This window comes from Chelmon rostratus, chromosome 4, assembly GCF_017976325.1.
Source record: "Chelmon rostratus isolate fCheRos1 chromosome 4, fCheRos1.pri, whole genome shotgun sequence".
NCBI lineage: Eukaryota > Metazoa > Chordata > Actinopteri > Chaetodontiformes > Chaetodontidae > Chelmon > Chelmon rostratus.
Window position 1 is genome coordinate 1,237,374 of NC_055661.1, and position 21,342 is coordinate 1,258,715.

The 21,342-nt window shown below is 40.7% G+C and overlaps 1 protein-coding gene across 1 annotated transcript in view; it reads right to left on the reverse strand.

The window, feature by feature from the left end:
• st3gal3a (ST3 beta-galactoside alpha-2,3-sialyltransferase 3a) overlaps nt 1–21,342 on the reverse strand; it is a 52,577-nt gene that overhangs the window by 2,666 nt on the left and 28,569 nt on the right. The window contains exons 10-11 of the mRNA XM_041934970.1: nt 13,395–13,541; nt 12,881–13,027 (exon numbers count right to left, since the gene is read on the reverse strand). Of these exons, the coding sequence (XP_041790904.1) occupies nt 12,881–13,027; nt 13,395–13,541 (294 nt within the window). The remainder of the gene's footprint in view (nt 1–12,880; nt 13,028–13,394; nt 13,542–21,342) is intronic.

Consider the following 21,342-nt stretch of genomic DNA (forward strand, 5'->3'; position numbering starts at 1 on the left):
TGTTCTTCCTGGTGTTGTCTTTGTTCATGTCCGTGCCACGTTTCAGGTGAGTGTTGTTCCAGGTGTTGTCTTTGTTCTTGTCTTTGCTGTGTTTCTTGTAAATGTTTGTCCAGCGTCTTAAGTATTGTCCTTGTTCCCAAGCTACGCTGAGTTTCATGTGATTGTGTCTTTAGTATTGTCTACACCTCTAGCCAAGCCACGTTCCTTATGTCTGTTTCCTGGTCTTGTCTGTATTCTCTAGCTTTGCCACAACTGTCAGATTATTCAATTCCAGCCTCCAGCACCACTTAACATAAGACTGTGTTGATGTTTGACAAATGAAGCTCATATCCCTATATTTTGTGCAATATTACATACTGTTTTTTATATTTTATTCTTCTATGCAATAGTAGTAACACTATTAATCTGAAGGCAGCATGGATCTTTTTTCCACAGCTACTAGGTCAATAAACACTTTTCATATTTTTTTCTTTTATATAGTCAAATTTTATTTTGCTTGTATAATAGTCTATCATATCATATCATAGTCTACTTTTTATATATATATATATTTTTTTTTTTTCAAATGTTGTCTATCTCTGCTGCTATATTTCTTCCCACTGCTTTCAATGCTGCTGTAATGCCCAAATTTCCCTGGCTGGGGATAAAGTTTTATCTTATCTTAAATTGAGACATCTATTCCCTTCTGACAATACATTCTTAATTGCCAATTAAATGAGTTACACTGCTGTCGACTTTGGTTATGTTAGAGACACTGAGCTATCTGTGGATTCCAGTGCTATGACCCAGCTGGCTGTCTTCGACATGATGGTGTTTGATGGCTTTTCCATAGAAGAAGAGTTTTTTTTCCTGCCTTCCACTGGAATGCAAACTGGTGCCTGAAAAACTGACAACAGAGCAATCTAGCTCATTAACAACTGGCCAGGTTAGAGCAGAGTTTCTGAAGCAAGTTCCACTTAACCAAAATACTTGGATTTACAAAGCTCTCACATTAAGGAATCTCTTTTTGGATCTCTTGATTCCTTCCCATTCCTGTAAAATTATCCAAAAAGGCCTATCTAAGGTATACCCAAAGTCAACTGAAAGCTGTTTTTTGAGTATGTGCATGGTTTTGGTCTCTTTTGAAACATAACACTTTCAAATTTTATCCCCAGCAGTTAGAATCACTGTTTACATTTCTCTAATTCTCTGGTTACCTCCTGATGACTATATCTGGGCCTTATTAGCCAGAAAACACAACCACACACAGGACGAAGCCTTATCCTAGCCCAAGTTCATTAAGAGTGAGAGAGAGAGAGAGATGGTTGGTGGACAGAAATGCAATGACAATAAAAATGGCAGATCTAATAAAAGATCTGCAAATTTCTCCTTGGAGATGAATAAAGTATCTAATAGACATTTAAGAAATAATAAAATAGTATATGACACACACATAGTGTACATACACACACACACACATATATACAGCTCTGGAGAAAATTAAGAGACCACTACAAAATCATCAATTTCTCTGATTTGACTATAAGTATGTGTAAAAAAACATTTTTGTTTTATTCTACAAAATACAACATTTCTCCTCAATTTTAAATAAAAATATTAGATTAACATAATATGTAAAGGTTAGTATGCTATTACTGTAAGATGTGCCACGTATAGCAAGCAAAAACATTTTTACAGTCCTAAATTGAATCAAAATGTTGCAGATTATATACTGGATTGAGAAAATGCTGCTGAACTCCCACTGCTGGTCAGCTGGCTGGGGTTGATTTTCAGGGGATGATTCTTGATGACATTAATAATCCCACTGACCTCTGCTAAGACTTCCTCTTGTGTAACACAAGATATAAGACACACGATTGCAATGAAATCTGATAAGTACCTTTATCAAATAAAATGTTTAATAACATTTTAATGACCTCCTTGAGGACAACACTCACTCTAACAAATAGTTGGAATACCATAAACTGACAGATCATGTTAGACTGGTGGACGATGTTTCTAGCAGTTACTATTGTTAATGTTCTCAAATTAACACATTAAACATTTCCCTTACCTTTTGCTTTTTTTCAGAGAATAATCCTACAAAGTAATGTACGACCTACTGGCACACAATAAAAACCTGCCATATATACACTGTAGAGGCTGGTTCATGCTGTCAATCTATGTGATCTAGGGATTATTTAAGGTCATTGTTCTAAAATGTTTTTAGTGCATTGAGCTACACAGTAACTTATTTTTTTTTTACTACTTTTGAAATTGCTTCACTTAACTACTTACTTTTAATTTATTTTTTTTTTTTTTGCATTTCTGCCTTGTGTCAGTGCTGACAGTGGAGACAGAGAGGAAATATTGGGAGGACATGAGGAGAAATTACATGATGAAGACCAGTGAGATCAGGCCATATTCCTGAAGAGTGAGCACAAATATCTCCACCTGGTATTAACATCTAATCTGTATCTGGATACTTTATCTGGATAATGACATCTGATCACAGGCCTTTGCATTTACACCTGGTAATAATGCTGAGAGAGAACACTTACAGTCTCGTTTGTCTTCACATTGTAATCCAATCTCAGTATGCAAGGTGAGGTCACGTGACAGCCATAGACAGCTGAAACCATCTGTAGGCTACTTTTCAGTAACCTTGTTAACTGACAAATGTTGCACTGTAAGAAGGCGACCAGAGCTAATGGATAAGCTTCCTAACACTAGTATCTGAGAGATTACTTCAGCTATACCAAGTTTCTAAACCCCATTCATTCACAAAACCCCCCACTTAAGGAATATTGCCAGAATCAGACGCTTTCTATCCCAGGCAGACTATTCACTTTATATATGCTTCCTTTAGGCAACATTATAGGAAATGCTCCATAAATTTTCATTGTTATCCAGATGATACTCAGCTATATTTATCAAAGAAGCCAGATGAAACCAATCAGGTAACTAAAACTGCAAGTGTGTCTGCAACTTTTTGTTACAAAAATTCAAATTCACAAAACTGAAGTTATCGTATTTGGGCCTAAACACCTTAGAAACTCACTATCCGATGAGATAGTAACTCTGGATGGCACTGCACTAGCTTCCAGCACAGAATTTGGGAGCAATCTTTGATCAGGATATGTCATCTAACACGTAAAACAAATTTCAAGGACTGCCTTTTTCCACCTACGTAACGTTGTAAAAATCAGGCCCTTCCTGTCTCAAAATGATGCAGAAAAGCTAGTCCACGCATTTGTTACTATGCAGGCTGGATTATTGCAATTCCTTACTATCAGGCTGTCGCAATGCATTGCTAAATACTCTCCAGCATGCTGCAGCATGTGTTCTGACAAAAACCAGGAAAAGAGATCATATTTCTCTGATATTAGCCGTGCTGCACTGGCTGCCTGTAAAATCCAGAATAAAATTCATCCCTGAAGGTCTGAGGGGTTCTAAATCTGTTGATGCCTTTAAATGACACATCTTTTTAATGTCGCTGTCCTCTGAAGTGTCTTTTCATTTTACCTGACTCCTGTTTTATCTTGTCTTGTCCTGTTGTTTTAATCCTATTTTCTGTGTTTTTAATGTCTTATCACAAGTTATTATTACTTGGTTTTCTATCAAGCACTCTGTGTTATATAGATAAAGTGTATTATTATTAGGGACACGGGGCAACGTCCCGAGTCACTGGCTCCTACAGCTATTTCATAGCTGCAGGAGCCAGTGACTCGGGGCGTAGCCCCGAGTCACTTATTACTATCCCGCGCGTTTCTTCTTCTTCTTCTTATTAGGGACACGGGGCAACGTCCCGAGTCACTGGCTCCTACAGCTATGAAATAGCTGCAGGAGCCAGTGACTCGGGGCGTAGCCCCGAGTCACTTATTACTATCCCGCGCGTTTCTTCTTCTTCTTCTTCTTCTTCTTCTTATTATTTTTCATCTTCCTCCAAGTTTTCGTCCTCAAACTCGTCCCACAGCTTTGAGAAAACCCTCGCAAATTATATATCAAAACGTGCGTATTGTTCGGGATCGGTGTGCTATTACTTTTCTCAAATTTATCGCGGTTTTTCGCGTCGTAAGACGCGAAAAACTGCGATAAATTTCCCATAAGAAATGAATGGGACGGGCGAAAAAAACAAGATTGAAATTGGAGTTTTTCAAACATCTGTAGCTCAGGCATACATTCACCGAGAGACTTCATTTCAACTTTAAAATGTAGACCCAAGTCTGGTCTATTGGTGTGTTCATCCACATTTTGATTGGTCCTATAGTTTTTGATCAGTCACTGTTCAATGACAGTGATCGTTTGGCGGGAAATTTTGAGATTATAATGGGTGTGTATTGCGCGGAATGTTCGTGCTAGAGTGCGTGCTAGAGTGGCACAGAGTCTAAAAACGATCTGAAAATCTTCTCTTTTTCTCGTCGCTACGGCCACAAATTACACTCTACACGCATAATTTTGGGCTCATTTTGTAGACAAACTTGTCCTCTTTCGTGTGATGTCCTCGAAAAAGCTGAGAGACTTACTGAATTTAAATAGTGAGACGTTTTGTGCAGCCAGCGCCCTCCTGTTCTCCCATTAAGTCCCATGTTAAAATTCAGAGCTGTTTTGTGAGCAAAGCAGAAATGCCTCCTGTCTTTAGATCGCCATAAAACGAAAAGTTGTTGTGTCAGGAATAAAACGAGGAGATGGCCGGACTCAGGAAGTTCTCGGGAGTCCGATGATCTATAGTACACTCTGATACGAGGTACGGTTCTCTCACCAGAGGATTTAGTTCAGGAGGTTCGCCGAACCCAAATCTCACTGCATACAATACAAACTCCTGTTCTCTGAGTCGCAGAGTCTTTTTAAGTCGACCATTTTGTCATTTTTCTAAAGAATATCTGGACATAAAACACACGTACATCTGGCCCAGACTTGTCCGCATCTCACAGTGTAATCGGTTTTTTGATAGCAGCTACGGTTTTGACACAATCGCAAGTTGTTCGGAAGAAACCGACAGCGAAAAAGCCGCTTTTCAAGGGAAGAGTTTAACAGGTGCAACTGTCATTTACACACACACCGGTCAATAACCCACGCACACACATCTGCAGGACAACCAGCCTGAGAGTGATTATCTTAACGAGCTCAGTCAAAACAAGGGCATTGTTTGAAAACAATCTCCGTCCAACAAACAGTTAAACTCAGCTTCAGAAAGCAGTTTCGCAAAAAGGTTGAGACAGTAGTCACACAAACACACACACAAAAAGGGCTAACCAACAGCTAAAAAGTGATTAAAAACAAGCACGTCAAAACTGAACAGGAACAGGTAAAAAGTGGGAGAGGTAGAGAGGTAATTATCAGCAGGTGGGGCAGAAGTTACACACGCACACAAACAAACACACACACACACACACATTCAGACACACATATACCAGACACATCTCCATGTAGGAGCAGGTTGGGCTGCTTGTGTAGTTCAAGCAGACACACACACACAAACAGACGAAGACACACACATACGCAGTCACACACAACGACAGATACATAAACACACACACACAGACAAATGCATAATGAAAACCCCATCCCCCCGCCCCCTTGTTAACGCCGTTATTAGCTCTGTTGGCACAGTTAGCTCTGTTAGCGTTAGCGCCGTTAGCTCTATTCGCACCGCTAGCTGTTAGCTCCGTTAGTGTTAGCTCTGTTTGCTCCGTCAGCATTAGCTCCATTCATGTTTATTGATTCAGTTCATTAATTCATGTTAACAGAGACATGAAGCAGAGGAGAGAAGCAGACACAGACAGCTGAGGTGATCAACAGAGACAGACAAGGAGAAAGCCACAGAAACACAGCTGAGAGCAATTCATTAATCAGGGACTGACTGCCTCTGATATCTGCAGTTTTCTCACATTGCAGCCTTTTTCAATTGTCCGCTGCTTCGCCATAGTTTCTCCTAGAGACTTCATTCAAACTTTAAAACGTAGATAATTTTGTCGGCTCCAAATGACCCTCGGCACATTTTGATATCTCTTACGGTTTTCGAGCTATGACCATCGAAGGCCGACGTAAGACGCGAACAACTGCGATAAATTTCCCATAAGAAATGAATGGGGAAATTTCCTCAAATTTCAGCCTTTTTCAATTGTCCGCTGCTCGGCCATACTTTGTCCTAGAGACTTCATTCAAACTTTAAAACGTAGACAATTTTGTCGGCTCGAACACACCCCGTGTCCCTTTCAAAATTTCCCAGGGGGAATTTTCTAGTTATTATTTTTCATCTTCCTCCAAGTTTTCGTCCTCAAACTCGCCCCGCAGCTTTGAGAAAACCCTCGCAAATTATATATCAAAACGTGCGTATTGTTCGGGATCGGTGTGCTATTACTTTTCTCAAATTTATCGCAGTTTTTCGCGTCGTAAGACGCGAAAAACTGCGATAAATTTCCCATAAGAAATGAATGGGACGGGCGAAAAAAACAAGATTGAAATTGGAGTTTTTCAAACATCTGTAGCTCAGGCATACATTCACCGAGAGACTTCATTTCAACTTTAAAATGTAGACCCAAGTCTGGTCTATTGGTGTGTTCATCCACATTTTGATTGGTCCTATAGTTTTTGATCAGTCACTGTTCAATGACAGTGATCGTTTGGCGGGAAATTTTGAGATTATAATGGGTGTGTATTGCGCGGAATGTTCGTGCTAGAGTGCGTGCTAGAGTGGCACAGAGTCTAAAAACGATCTGAAAATCTTCTCTTTTTCTCGTCGCTACGGCCACAAATTACACTCTACACGCATAATTTTGGGATCAGTTTGTAGACAAACTTGTCCTCTTTCGTGTGATGTCCTCGAAAAAGCCGAGAGACTTACTGAATTTAAATAGTGAGACGTTTTGTGCAGCCAGCGCCCTCCTGTTCTCCCATTAAGTCCCATGTTAAAATTCAGAGCTGTTTTGTGAGCAAAGCAGAAATGCCTCCTGTCTTTAGATCGCCATAAAACGAAAAGTTGTTGTGTCAGGAATAAAACGAGATGATGGTCGGACTCAGGAAGTTCTCGGGAGTCCGATGATCTATAGTACACTCTGATACGAGGTACGGTTCTCTCACCAGAGGATTTAGTTCAGGAGGTTCGCCGAACCCAAATCTCACTGCATACAATACAAACTCCTGTTCTCTGAGTGGCAGAGTCTTTTTAAGTCGACCATTTTGTCATTTTTCTAAAGAATATCTGGACATAAAACACACGTACATCTGGCCCAGACTTGTCCGCATCTCACAGTGTAATCGGTTTTTTGATAGCAGCTACGGTTTTGACACAATCGCAAGTTGTTCGGAAGAAACCGACAGCGAAAAAGCCGCTTTTCAAGGGAAGAGTTTAACAGGTGCAACTGTCATTTACACACACACCGGTCAATAACCCACGCACACACATCTGCAGGACAACCAGCCTGAGAGTGATTATCTTAACGAGCTCAGTCAAAACAAGGGCATTGTTTGAAAACAATCTCCGTCCAACAAACAGTTAAACTCAGCTTCAGAAAGCAGTTTCGCAAAAAGGTTGAGACAGTAGTCACACAAACACACACACAAAAAGGGCTAACCAACAGCTAAAAAGTGATTAAAAACAGCACGTCAAAACTGAACAGGAACAGGTAAACAGTGGGAGAGGTGCAGAGGTAATTATCAGCAGGTGGGGCAGAAGTTACACAGGCACACACGCACGCACACACACACACACACACACATTCAGACACACATATACCATACACATCTCCATGTAGGAGCAGATTGGGCTGCTTGTGTAGTTCAAGCAGACACACACACACAAACAGACGAAGACACACACATACGCAGTCACACACAATGACAGATACATAAACACACACACACAGACAAATGCATAATGAAAACCCCATCCCCCCGCCCCCTTGTTAACGCCGTTAGCTCTATTAGCTCTGTTAGCACAGTTAGCTCTGTTAGTGTTAGCGCCGTTAGCTCTATTCGCACCGTTAGCTGCTAGCTCCGTTAGTGTTAGCTCTGTTAGCTCCGTTAGCATTAGCTCCATTCATGTTTATTGATTCAGTTCATTAATTCATGTTAACAGAGACATGAAGCAGAGGAGAGAAGCAGACACAGACAGCTGAGGTGATCAACAGAGACAGACAAGGAGAAAGCCACAGAAACACAGCTGAGAGCAATTCATTAATCAGGGACTGACTACCTCTGATATCTGCCGTTTTCTCACATTGCAGCCTTTTTCAATTGTCCGCTGCTTCGCCATAGTTTCTCCTAGAGACTTCATTCAAACTTTAAAACGTAGATAATTTTGTCGGCTCAAAATGACCCTCGGCACATTTTGATATCTCTTACGGTTTTCGAGCTATGACCATCGAAGGCCGACGTAAGACGCAAACAACTGCGATAAATTTCCCATAAGAAATGAATGGGGAAATTTCCTCAAATTTCAGCCTTTTTCAATTGTCCGCTGCTCGGCCATACTTTGTCCTAGAGACTTCATTCAAACTTTAAAACGTAGATAATTTTGTCGGCTCGAACGCACCCCGTGTCCCTTTCAAAATTTCCCAGGGGGAATTTTCTAGTTATTATTTTTCATCTTCCTCCAAGTTTTCGTCCTCAAACTCGCCCCGCAGCTTTGAGAAAACCCTCGCAAATTATATATCAAAACGTGCGTATTGTTCGGGATCGGTGTGCTATTACTTTTCTCAAATTTATCGCAGTTTTTCGCGTCGTAAGACGCGAAAAACTGCGATAAATTTCCCATAAGAAATGAATGGGACCGGTGAAAAAAACAAGATTGAAATTGGAGTTTTTCAAACATCTGTAGCTCAGGCATACATTCACCGAGAGACTTCATTTCAACTTTAAAATGTAGACCCAAGTCTGGTCTATTGGTGTGTTCATCCACATTTTGATTGGTCCTATAGTTTTTGATCAGTCACTGTTCAATGACAGTGATCGTTTGGCGGGAAATTTTGAGATTATAATGGGTGTGTATTGCGCGGAATGTTCGTGCTAGAGTGCGTGCTAGAGTGGCACAGAGTCTAAAAACGATCTGAAAATCTTCTCTTTTTCTCGTCGCTACGGCCACAAATTACACTCTACACGCATAATTTTGGGCTCATTTTGTAGACAAACTTGTCCTCTTTCGTGTGATGTCCTCGAAAAAGCCGAGAGACTTACTGAATTTAAATAGTGAGACGTTTTGTGCAGCCAGCGCCCTCCTGTTCTCCCATTAAGTCCCATGTTAAAATTCAGAGCTGTTTTGTGAGCAAAGCAGAAATGCCTCCTGTCTTTAGATCGCCATAAAACGAAAAGTTGTTGTGTCAGGAATAAAACGAGGAGATGGCCGGACTCAGGAAGTTCTCGGGAGTCCGATGATCTATAGTACACTCTGATACGAGGTACGGTTCTCTCACCAGAGGATTTAGTTCAGGAGGTTCGCCGAACCCAAATCTCACTGCATACAATACAAACTCCTGTTCTCTGAGTCGCAGAGTCTTTTTAAGTCGACCATTTTGTCATTTTTCTAAAGAATATCTGGACATAAAACACACGTACATCTGGCCCAGACTTGTCCGCATCTCACAGTGTAATCGGTTTTTTGATAGCAGCTACGGTTTTGACACAATCGCAAGTTGTTCGGAAGAAACCGACAGCGAAAAAGCCGCTTTTCAAGGGAGGAGTTTAACAGGTGCAACTGTCATTTACACACACACCGGTCAATAACCCACGCACACACATCTGCAGGACAACAAGCCTGAGAATGATTATCTTAACGAGCTCAGTCAAAACAAGGGCATTGTTTGAAAACAATCTCCATCCAACAAACAGTTAAACTCAGCTTCACCAAGCGCTTTGCCAAAAAGGTTGAGAAAGTAGTCACACAAACACACACACAAGCAGGGCTAACCAACAGCTAAAAAGTGATTAAAAACAAGCACGTCAAAACTGAACAGGAACAGGTAAAAAGTGGGAGAGGTAGAGAGGTAATTATCAGCAGGTGGGGCAGAAGTTACACACGCACACAAACAAACACACACACACACACACATTCAGACACACATATACCAGACACATCTCCATGTAGGAGCAGGTTGGGCTGCTTGTGTAGTTCAAGCAGACACACACACACAAACAGACGAAGACACACACATACGCAGTCACACACAACGACAGATACATAAACACACACACACAGACAAATGCATAATGAAAACCCCATCCCCCCGCCCCCTTGTTAACGCCGTTAGCTCTGTTAGCTCTGTTAGCACAGTTAGCTCTGTTAGCGCTAGCGCCGTTAGCTATATTCGCACCTTTAGCTGTTAGCTCAGTTAGTGTTAGCTCTGTTAGCTCTGTTAGCATTAGCTCCATTCATGTTTATTGATTCAGTTCATTAATTCATGTTAACAGAGACATGAAGCAGAGGAGAGAAGCAGACACAGACAGCTGAGGTGATCAACAGAGACAGACAAGGAGAAAGCCACAGAAACACAGCTGAGAGCAATTCATTAATCAGGGACTGACTACCTCTGATATCTGCCGTTTTCTCAAATTGCAGCCTTTTTCAATTGTCCGCTGCTTCGCCATAGTTTCTCCTAGAGACTTCATTCAAACTTTAAAACGTAGATAATTTTGTCGGCTCAAAATGACCCTCGGCACATTTTGATATCTCTTACGGTTTTCGAGCTATGACCATCGAAGGCCGACGTAAGACGCAAACAACTGCGATAAATTTCCCATAAGAAATGAATGGGGAAATTTCCTCAAATTTCAGCCTTTTTCAATTGTCCGCTGCTCGGCCATACTTTGTCCTAGAGACTTCATTCAAACTTTAAAACGTAGATAATTTTGTCGGCTCGAACGCACCCCGTGTCCCTTTCAAAATTTCCCAGGGGGAATTTTCTAGTTATTATTATTATTTCTCATTAGTTAGTGACATAACCTGGCCCTTTGAAATGTTGTTGTTGTCTACATGATTTTGTCTACGAGCAGTCACTGAAACTAATGAGTTGTTAGTCATATGGTTCTGTTTCACTAATGGCTAAAGTATTTTTTCATGTAAAAAATGTATATCGTTGTTAAGTCAATTTATCTCATTAATATCTGGGTTCTCAACTGTTGGTCAGACAAAATAAGGCAAATGAAGATGTGACTGTGGACTAATTAATTAATTGATAAAGTAAATGGTAGATGAATCTATGATGAAAATAATTATTAGTTAGTTATTTATATTGTTAGTTGCAGTCCCAAATAACATCATCAAAAAGACACGAGTCTGAGATCCACATACTAAAATTTGGAAAGTGTGACTTTATGGCGGATTTCCCTTTTTATATCCCCTGACTGACAGCTAATTGACAGTGTTGTGTTTTCAAGAGGAAAACTACTTTCTATATTCAGCTGCATTATTACAGGCACAGCTGATTCTTGTTTGAAGCCTGCAAGGGCAGAAAAAACTAAGTGGAGAAGGAAGGCTGCTAAGTCCATACTTGCACAGACATGAGCCTGAAATTGATCTTCTCATGTAACAGAAGCAAGGAAGCAGAAACACAAATTTACTAAAATGTTCCACTATACCTATGAATCCTAATGTTTTAAGTTGAGCTCTCTTCATGCACAAGAGCTCTAAAAGTTTAGAGAAAAAATGAGCCCAATGCTGATTGAGCCAGGACGTGTTCACACGTGTGTTGATATGTTATGCTGTTGTAGGCAAAGGAGGTATTGGACATTTAGCACAAGTTGCAGGATTTTCTGAAGGACTTTCCGTTATTGAATTAGGCTTTCACTTTTTGACTTTTTCTAGTGCTTGCACGGCACTAAAACAAAGTGTAGAGATAGATCTGACTATGTGGCACTAAGCTTTCACCATCTGCGGGAATGAGCATGCACACCTGCATCTGGCAACAGTCGAGGGACTCACTCTGTAAAATGACAAGTGACTGGTTAAAGTCTACCATCAGAGGCGAGATTTTCTAAAGACTGAAAGAGCCAGGGGGAGGTAAAGGAGTCCAGTTTTCTCTCAGACCACTTGAATTACAACAAGATGAGAGATTGTTATGGAGTGTTTTCCAAATGACGCCATAAATATACTCCCTACCCCAGCTTTGACCTGAGCAGATGTAATGTAGATATACAGTAAAGTCGTCTTGTTTGGTCTTTGCTAAGGTGATGATTGGATTCAGGGATGCATTAAAGGCGCTTTTCATGTGAAAATTCAGCTTAAAACGCTGATATGATGTGTTGGAAAGTTTAACGGAAAATAAAGAAAACTCTATTTACTAGCTTGGCAACTACTGAACTACCTGTCAGCTATCTCTGTGACATGAGGTGAGGCGATCACTTGGATCACTTAATTAGAGCGATTCTCAGGAAGTCAGCTGAGTGACAGCTGAGAGCAGGCATTGATAGGAGAGCTGTCAACCTTTGTGGTGTACGACTGACTGGAGAACGTCAGACTGTATATCCTACAAACATTGATGAAAAACTATTTTGCTACTTTTTCAAAAAGCCAACACAGCATTAGCCAACAACCATTAATGATTTGATCTGTCTGTCCCTTTACAACATTCATCCTGCTGCTGTCATTGGCAGCTCCTGTACACTTGTGCTGCATTATAGAAAGGAGGGAGGCTAACAACAAGTGGTGATAACAAAATAAGCAATGAGCAATTTCCCTTCAGGAATCAATGAAGTTTTTCTGAATCTGAATAACCAGACCGTCAAAAGTCACAGTAACAGGCAGTTACTCTGTCTCTTTGGTAACATGTCAGCCCTGTGTTAGGCTTTTTGGAATTGATGTGAGATGCCAAACCACACAGATATAGCACCAATCAAATTATAGAACTGACATGTCTATCAGTTTTAGAACCTATTGGGGTATCTCACAAAATCAGTTTTCAGTTACCTCTTTGATGGCTGACATCCTGATTTTCTCGTAATAATGCAGAGGGGCATGGGGGGTGCTCATGTTGTAGCCAAATCCAGCCACAGCTACTTCATCACAGTTATGAAGGGCCATCGTTATAGCAACTGTCCCCAGGGTTGGGATATTCTGAAAAAACATATAAATAAAGAGTTTACATGGTAACCGAGCTGTGACCTGTATCTGTGAACATGTGTAGTGGGGCCTTATCTAGACTGTATGGTTATTGTGTGGACATCTTACAGATGTGAAATCTGAAGCATGGTTCTATTTATAACAGCCTAATGGTAACACTGTTTGTTTTCAGACTGTTTTCAGGCCCCATGCAGCATCTGCTGTGTGTTCACAGAGGCCTTCATAATGCAAACAGACAGTGGAGTCAGCTACCACAGCTCCTCACCATTAACTCACTGCTGTGTGTGAAACAACTCACTGTTCCTGCTTCTACCTAGAACTGAACAAAAACTGACTGCTAGGAAACCAACAGCTCTCTCACCCCTCTGCCCATCTGTCCATTGTTGTGAGGTAAGCCAATCAGCTTGAAGGAGGCCTCCTGGATGAAGTAGGGGTTAAGGATGCGCATGTCACTGGGCTCCCTTGGAACGTGTCTGGCCACCGACTTCCAGAACCCATCAGTGCTGCGCTGAGAGAGAAACAGCAAGGGATGAAATCATGAATACAAAACAAATACACAAACAATATAATAAAATACAGTTTTACCACTACATGGTAACATAGTGTGCCCAATACATACCAACTGCAAAATATATAATACAAATAAATAAAATAACAGCAGAATAACAGAAACACTGCCAATGTATCAATGGTGAACAAGCGTGTTGTTGTTATAAGAAATGGTAAAAAAGACCTTTTTCTGCAGGTGTCCAATAGGGTGGGGATGGGTGCAAAGAAAGGGGCCTTGTTCTCGAAACGTTACGCAGCATTAAAATCCTTCTAACGGGAACTACTTGGTGTGCAGATCTATTTGTATCAATTCAAACTTGTGGCCTTGTCAAGAAATCAATGCTGTTCCCTTACTAATGTGATTTGAATTCAAGAAAAGTAGCTTAACACTGCTTCAATTCAGCTATTTTTATATAAGCAAGAAGAGAATAAAGGAATAAAATGTGAAACATTAAATTTAATGATGACATGTAACGTCAAAGCTGTCATTCAGCATGAACCCACAGCAGAGGCATAAGTTAGCAACAACGACCTTGAGCTCCTCAGTTAAGAAGCAGACACGCACACACATACATACACATACACTCATACTTTGATTTACCAGACCCATCATGAGAGCCAACCCACCTGCCCAACCAACAGAATGTTCAACATATCAACACCTGCACCCGATCCGACCTGCAAATCACCAACTTGATGCATTACAGCAGCACAAATATCAGCAAGGATGGGGCTGCATCTGCTTCCTGCTCTGCAACAGGCTGATCCTGTTACTGGAGCAGATCCTGTCACAGTGCTGCTGTTTGAAGGTGTAAATTTAATAACTACACAAATTGTTACAAATTTGCTATTCATTGCTGAACAACAGCAAAACAAGTAATCCTTCATCAGAGACATTAAGTCTGTATCTCTCCTCTTCTTACTCTCGTTTTCTCCCTCTTTTCCCTTCATATCGTAACAGTGAATTATAACAGAACATCAGTCCACATGTGGAGGTCTGTACTGTCTGTTTTTAGCTGCTGTTTGGCTGCACTGTGTAGAAAAAGAATGGAGTTCACAGTTTCAGGATTGAAACTTGTGGTCTGAGCAGCTTCAGCAGAGGGATGTTAACTTGGATACGGCGCCTGTGTGCACAGCTGCTGCAGCATGTATGTGAGTGTTTTAGAGAGAGAGAGACTAAAACACGGCAAAAAATTTACAATACAAAACATTAAAGGATCCCGCTTTAAAATACCACACCAGACACCAGACTGGAGTACCTTGTGTATTTTACTCTAAATAGTTGCATTACATATAGATTTAAGATTGGACGACAACATATTACCCACAAATCATTATTGCATCTGTATATGACATGAAGAGAGAAAATAAGTAAATATTCATTTGATTAAATTGAATGGTATGTGTAGAATAAGCCTATAATTTTGTTATACTTTGCTTGCTACTGAAATTTTTTACAATAAAGTAACTGACACCATGGCAGGGTTGGATGTGGACATTTGAGGATATATATATACCAACTGATCTCCATTAAAAAATTAGTGAAGGTAAGGTTGTGAGGTAGTCAATAGATGTGTTGCTTCTAGAAATTCACTTGCAACCATGCGGGTCTTGGTTGTAATTTGTGCCCCAGTGTGCTAACGCTGTCTGTCTAGAGTTAGGCTCCTGACCCACAGAAAGCTACATATCACTCAGGTCACTGTTTTGGTTTAACAGCCTGGTTTCAAGCAGTAGCAGGCAGCTGTTTTCAGTGAAAAAGCTCTCATAAACCCACTGTGCACTACTTGTGCACCAAACAGCAGACACAGTGGAACATTTAGCAGATAAAAAGCCAGATGTTTTTCAGAGGAGCTGATGGAGACCAAACCAAAGCTAAAGCAGAGTAAATGCTGATCTTACCAGTGGGATGATAATGTTGTTCTGTGCAGTGTGTAAATTGGGCACTGTTTGCGAACATGTTAGCCATTACATACTCATAATTTGTCTGGGCTATGTGGCTGTCAGCTTTCATTGGGTTCTTCTGGTCAAAATCCAATTAATGCAGCTTCAAGTGCTGAAAAGTTGGAAGCATTCACCTGAAAGATAACACCGACACTGTTTCCCAATGACCCCAATCATGCTGTTAACAATTGTCTGTTTCTCTCTTCTAGGTTTGTTTCTCAATCCTACAACAGTTACAATATACACAATTTTCGTTTCTTAAAGAAAGTGGTAGTACTGGTAGTAATAGTAGTAATCTGAATGTTAATGCTGGATAATTACTCTTACTACTGACACAGTAAATAGTGGTCAGTTTTTTACAACTATCACCTGGTGGGGTGAGATGTAAGGTGGAAAATATGATGGTGCTTAAGCAGTCCAGTGAAAGCAATACCCTGAGCTGGAGCCTGGGGGGAGAGGTCAACACCATTTCAACACTGATGAAAAACAAGTGGAGCAAACAAAGCCAGTCAGAGGAGGAAGCCCCTGTATCAGCATACCCGGGGTCATTACACTAATTATCAGCAGCCTGCCCGGCAGTCCTGATGGCTCTTTATGAGCAGTTACTGGGATACCTGCCCCTGAGGTGGCTCAGGTATGTTGAAGGGAAGGGCAGTGAGAAACCAAACAGCAACGATATGAGCTATTAGCTAACTAGCATAGCATTGTTACCCTGTTAGACTGTAAGATCCTCATTGACAGATAAGCTGGAAATCCTGTCTGAATAAGACCATTTTGCTTTTCTGTCTGAGCTGGAAACCCAACACCTGTACTTCGCTGGCAGCACTGGGAGAACACAACAGTCATCTGCACATAGCAGACAGGATCAAATGACTGGCAATTCTCACATCCCTTTAATAACAGTATCACTGAACATGTTTACATACACTTAAATCCACATCAAGCGACATTAGTCTCTCTCTCTCTCTCTCTCTCTCTCTCTCTCTCTCTCTCTCTCTCTCTCTCTCTATATATATATATATATATATATATATATATATATATATATATATATATATATATGGTGTTATGAAGTAGAGCTACCATAGCCTCCAATGTCATTCACTTTCAATTGCTTATTACTGAATAAAGTATAACCTGAGGCTTCACATAACCTGAACCTGAACTAGGACAGTCAGGATTTATGTCATGAACAAGATTTACCGTCTACAGTCACACTGGTTGCCGTGTCAACAAAATCCATCGTACTGTATGGACACCCTGGATATCTGGACAAAACTTAACGGCAGTCCATCCAAAATCAAAAAGGTCAATGTCAGGGTGGCACTGGATGAAAAGGATCAGCAAAGTCAGTGGGAATAATACTCTGGGAACAATGACTTTGATAGATGTTGAGATATTTAATAAGTAATTTGTGTGTCAACAATATTGTCAAACATCCAGTCAAATATTTCTACATATTCTGGGCAGACTGACAAAAATTTTGTATAGAAAATCATGGTTCCCAGGCTGCATACTAATGACTTGTGATCACCTGATTTTCCCTCTTGTGGTACCATGAGCATTAACTTTTCTGGTTCACTGTAAAATGTCTCAACAACTACTGAATAATAATAACAAACTTTATATAAACATTATATAGCATTTATATAGCACTATTTATATAGCATTTTTCCTCACAATGTTACAAATCGCTTTACAAAAGAAAAAATAAAACAAGATAAGGCAGATAAAATGAGAAAAAGGCCAAGGATATGAGCACAGAGGAAGTAAAGACAATAAAATGAAGTGAATATCAAATAAATAGGAATAAAAATAGTATAAATAAAACACATAACAAACGTTTCCAAAAGCTTTGACAAAATGATAACTTTCAAGAAAAGATTTGAAAGATTCAGAGACTTGGTGCGTCTGAGTTCACTTTACAGACTGTTCCATAGTATGTTGGCTGTAAATGCCAAAAATCACCCTGAGTCACAAACTGTGGCCTGGGAGTAACCAGCAGGGCTCTAACTGATGGCACTGAATGCTGAACTAAAATCTATGAACAGCATTCTTACATAAGAGCCTTTCATGTCAGGGTGGGCGATGGTTATTAGAGGGCAGAGAACACTGTGTCATCAGTAGGCTGGCATGATATGCAAACTGAGAGGGGGTCCAGGGTGGGAGGAAGGATGGATTTTTTTTGTGGTCTCTCAAAGCAAAAAGGACAGAAGTAGTTGTGTGAAGAATAAAAAGAGCACTTGAGAGAGGAGTTCAAACCCTGCCTGCTTTCATGAAATCAGTGACAGCTATTGGATTATGGATACACTGACACAAGGTCTACTGTATACAAGTAATAATAATAATAATACTAGAGAGGTAATGATACTAAAAACTCATGTTACGATTAAAACCTTAGTATTAAGTCCAGGATACGATATTTATTTCTTTAAAAAATTCCCATCATTAAAAAATTAGTGTGTACTGCATTTTCTATTCATCTAAAATTTGTTTTTAACTAAAAGTGCATCTGCTGCTTTCCTTCTTTCATTAAATAACATAAAAGTAGTCAGCTATGAACTAAGCATGTGCAAATAATTGGGATGAATTGTCTTTGGCAGTGAGTGATTGAACCATGTTCAATTTCAACACAAAAACAATGCAGCATTCAGTAGTAGTCCTTTTATAAAATAATTATAGAGCTGTTCCATCAGGTGACGTTTGGTGGTCAGCTCAGCTGTTGCAGTTGAACTGCGAAGAGAAAACGCTGCTACATGCCTCACTCGACCAAGCAGATATCCTACATTCAAACCCACTGATATGCATCAGAGCTGAAGTCTTCCCACTTACACCCTTTGGCTGGGAGCTGAATAGGCATGCACGCTGGATATCAAAGATTCTATGGTAATAAGAGTCTGTTACCTTAGCAACAATGACACAATGGTGCCTCCTATCACACATTATAGTAATCATTCTTTTTCTTTTTTTGTACTCATGTTTTTTAGTTAATGAATCCTAAGAAGGCCATTCAGAATCTCATTGCATATAGAGTCCTTTGCCACTTTATTAAGTCAACCTTGCTAAAACTAACTGCAGGCCAATTCAGCAACTCACTACTAAATCCTGCCTTCATGAAGGTTATGCTTGTTCAAACTTAGAGAGGTGGTGAATTAACATTATGATAATTTCGGAGGCTGCAGTTTGTTTTGTTGTTGAATTTATTGTGCTATATTTACTCTCCTTACATTGACATAAATGAGTTGAACAAATACATATACTTTTTAGATCTGTCACTGTCACTTAAAAATCTACAAACCTATAATCTCTCCTTAATCTTTCTTATTGTCAGCTTGCACTTCCTTTTAAGTATCCTTTCAAGCCACTGCTGACCATTGCTTTTACATTAGCTGTAAATCTGTGTCTGTCTGGTGAAAAGATTGTGAGGCAAAAGAAGCATCACTCTCTGACAGCACCCTATGATCATAAATTGACTATGTGTTTGTATTGTTCAACAAGACCAAAAGAGTGATGAGTCTACTACACAGAGACAGCAGCAGTCATTACAGAACTTCTTTTTATCTTCCCATTAATACGTATCTGGAGGTCTATGAGCATTTGGCCCCATTTGCTCTCCTGTCAGGGAGGAAGAATGGAGCAGGAGTACAAAGTAGGCATGTTGTGACTCTGGCTGCAGGAATGTGTTACATTACCACTCAAGCATGCACAAACATAAACACTGTACCCAAACCTAGTTGTTGAACACACAAAGGCAGATGTGACAGCAGAGGAGGCAGCCTTGGCATGCTGGGTTGATGTTGACGCTTATAATAAAAACTTAAAGGCCTAAACAGAGGGAAAATATTGATATGCAGGTATTATTATTGGAATTATTACCTTCATACATGCACATGTAATTGTCCCTCTGTACTACAATCCCAGGTATCTAAAAGTGAGTATGTTCAGTGAATAGCATCACTCTGATCAAGACAGAAACCTCTACATACAGAACCTCACTCCTTTGTCTTCCACAGGCACTGAATAGTAGTAGTGGCCCCTAGAAGTGTGTGTGTGGGAACTGGTATTTTCACATCACAGATGATGAACAATAACACTTTAAAAAGCAACTCATACAAGTAAAACATTTAGGCAGACTCATTGAGGCTGTTGTAGTATTTAAGTGTAACTGGCTGAAGACTGTGAATAACATATTTCTCATACTTGTAGGTAAGCTCTACACACTATTCACCTATGACTGTGTTATGTCTACAGTTGCCAGAGTTGGGGCTGATCTGCCACGACATCAAGTTAGTAATGGACAAGTTTAGCTCTGTAGGACAGATATGTGACCTCTTCATGAGAATGAAGAGAACAAACAAGAGAACAAGGCAATATCAGATTGTTTATTATCCAGATAACACATTTGAATTCAGATCCTATTTTAATACAAGGTGTAAATGGGGTCACAGATCCTAGAGCTGATACAACAGTAGTCGCAAGTGGGTTAAGCCCATCAGTTGTTACGTTTTATAAGGGTTTTTAACGGAATCTAATGCTGAGTTCAGACTGAGCAGACAGGAGACGAGTGTGAACAATAAACTAGCTGGCTTAAAGTGACAGGTTTCAGTCAGGAAACATGAAAAACAGGGTGAATCTTCATGGTAGGTGAGAGTCTCAGTTTAATGGCCATGGGATTAATTGAGTCAAAGGGACCCACAAAGCAGGGGGGCAGTTTCTTAGAGTCCGTTTTTAGTGGAATGTTTTGAGAAGAGAGCCAAACCTTCTGACCTTTTGCATATTTGGGAGCCTCTCTGCGGTGACGATCTGCGATACGCTTGTTCTCTTCCGCGGATCTGAGGAGCGCTGTCTGAGCCCATTTCCAGATCTTACAACAATGGCAGAGGTGAAGCTGGACCGATGGTACCAAGACGTCCTCTTCTTAGGCTGCGAACGGGGGGTTATCCCAGGGATTGTTCAAACAAGTGAGACCTGTGGCAGACTTGTGAGGGAGTTGTGAGCATGTTCTATCTATGGATGGTGAGTGGACCAAAAGGATAGATTAGTAGCAGATGAGCACCTCAATGCCACTTCCACATCCTGGTTGGCCCTTTCCGTTTGGCCATTAGTCTGCAGATGAAAGCCAGAAGACAGACTAACTCATACCCAAGCTTGGCAGAACTCCCTCCATCCTTGGGAAGTGAATTGCAGACCCTGGTTGGAGACAATGTCTGCAAGGATCCCATGTAGCCGAAAAATATGCTGAATGGGAACCTCCACAGTTTCTTTGGCTGGGGGGAGTTAGAGTTAGAGCTAGAGCAATGAAATGGGCAGACTTAGAAAACCTATCCACAATGGTAAGAATCACTGTGTTACCTTGAGACAGGGGTAATCCAGTTATGAAGTCCAGGGCAATATGGGACCACAGGTGATCCGGCACGGGTAAAGGTCTGAGAAGACCAGCTGGTGCCTGATGTGAGGTTTCCCTTGGGCGCAGACAGAGCAGGCGGCAACGTATTGTCTGTGTGTCTGCTCCCTTTTTTGGCCACCAAAACTGCCTTTGGATGACTTTTAGGGTTCGATTTACTCCGGGGTGGCAGGTGAAATGGGAAGTATGAGCCCATTGCAGACCCTGGGGGCGGGCAGAAGTGGGAACAAACAGGCGGTTAGGTGGTCCATTTTTGGATTGGGTTGGTGGCGTTGAGCTCTCTTGGTGTTGGCCTCGATTTTCAATGTGACAGCAGCCACCATGCAGAACAGGGGCAGGATGGTCTCGGGTCCCAAGTTGCAATCATCCATGTCATGTTGTTGTGAGAGTGCATCAGACTTTACTGTATGGGACC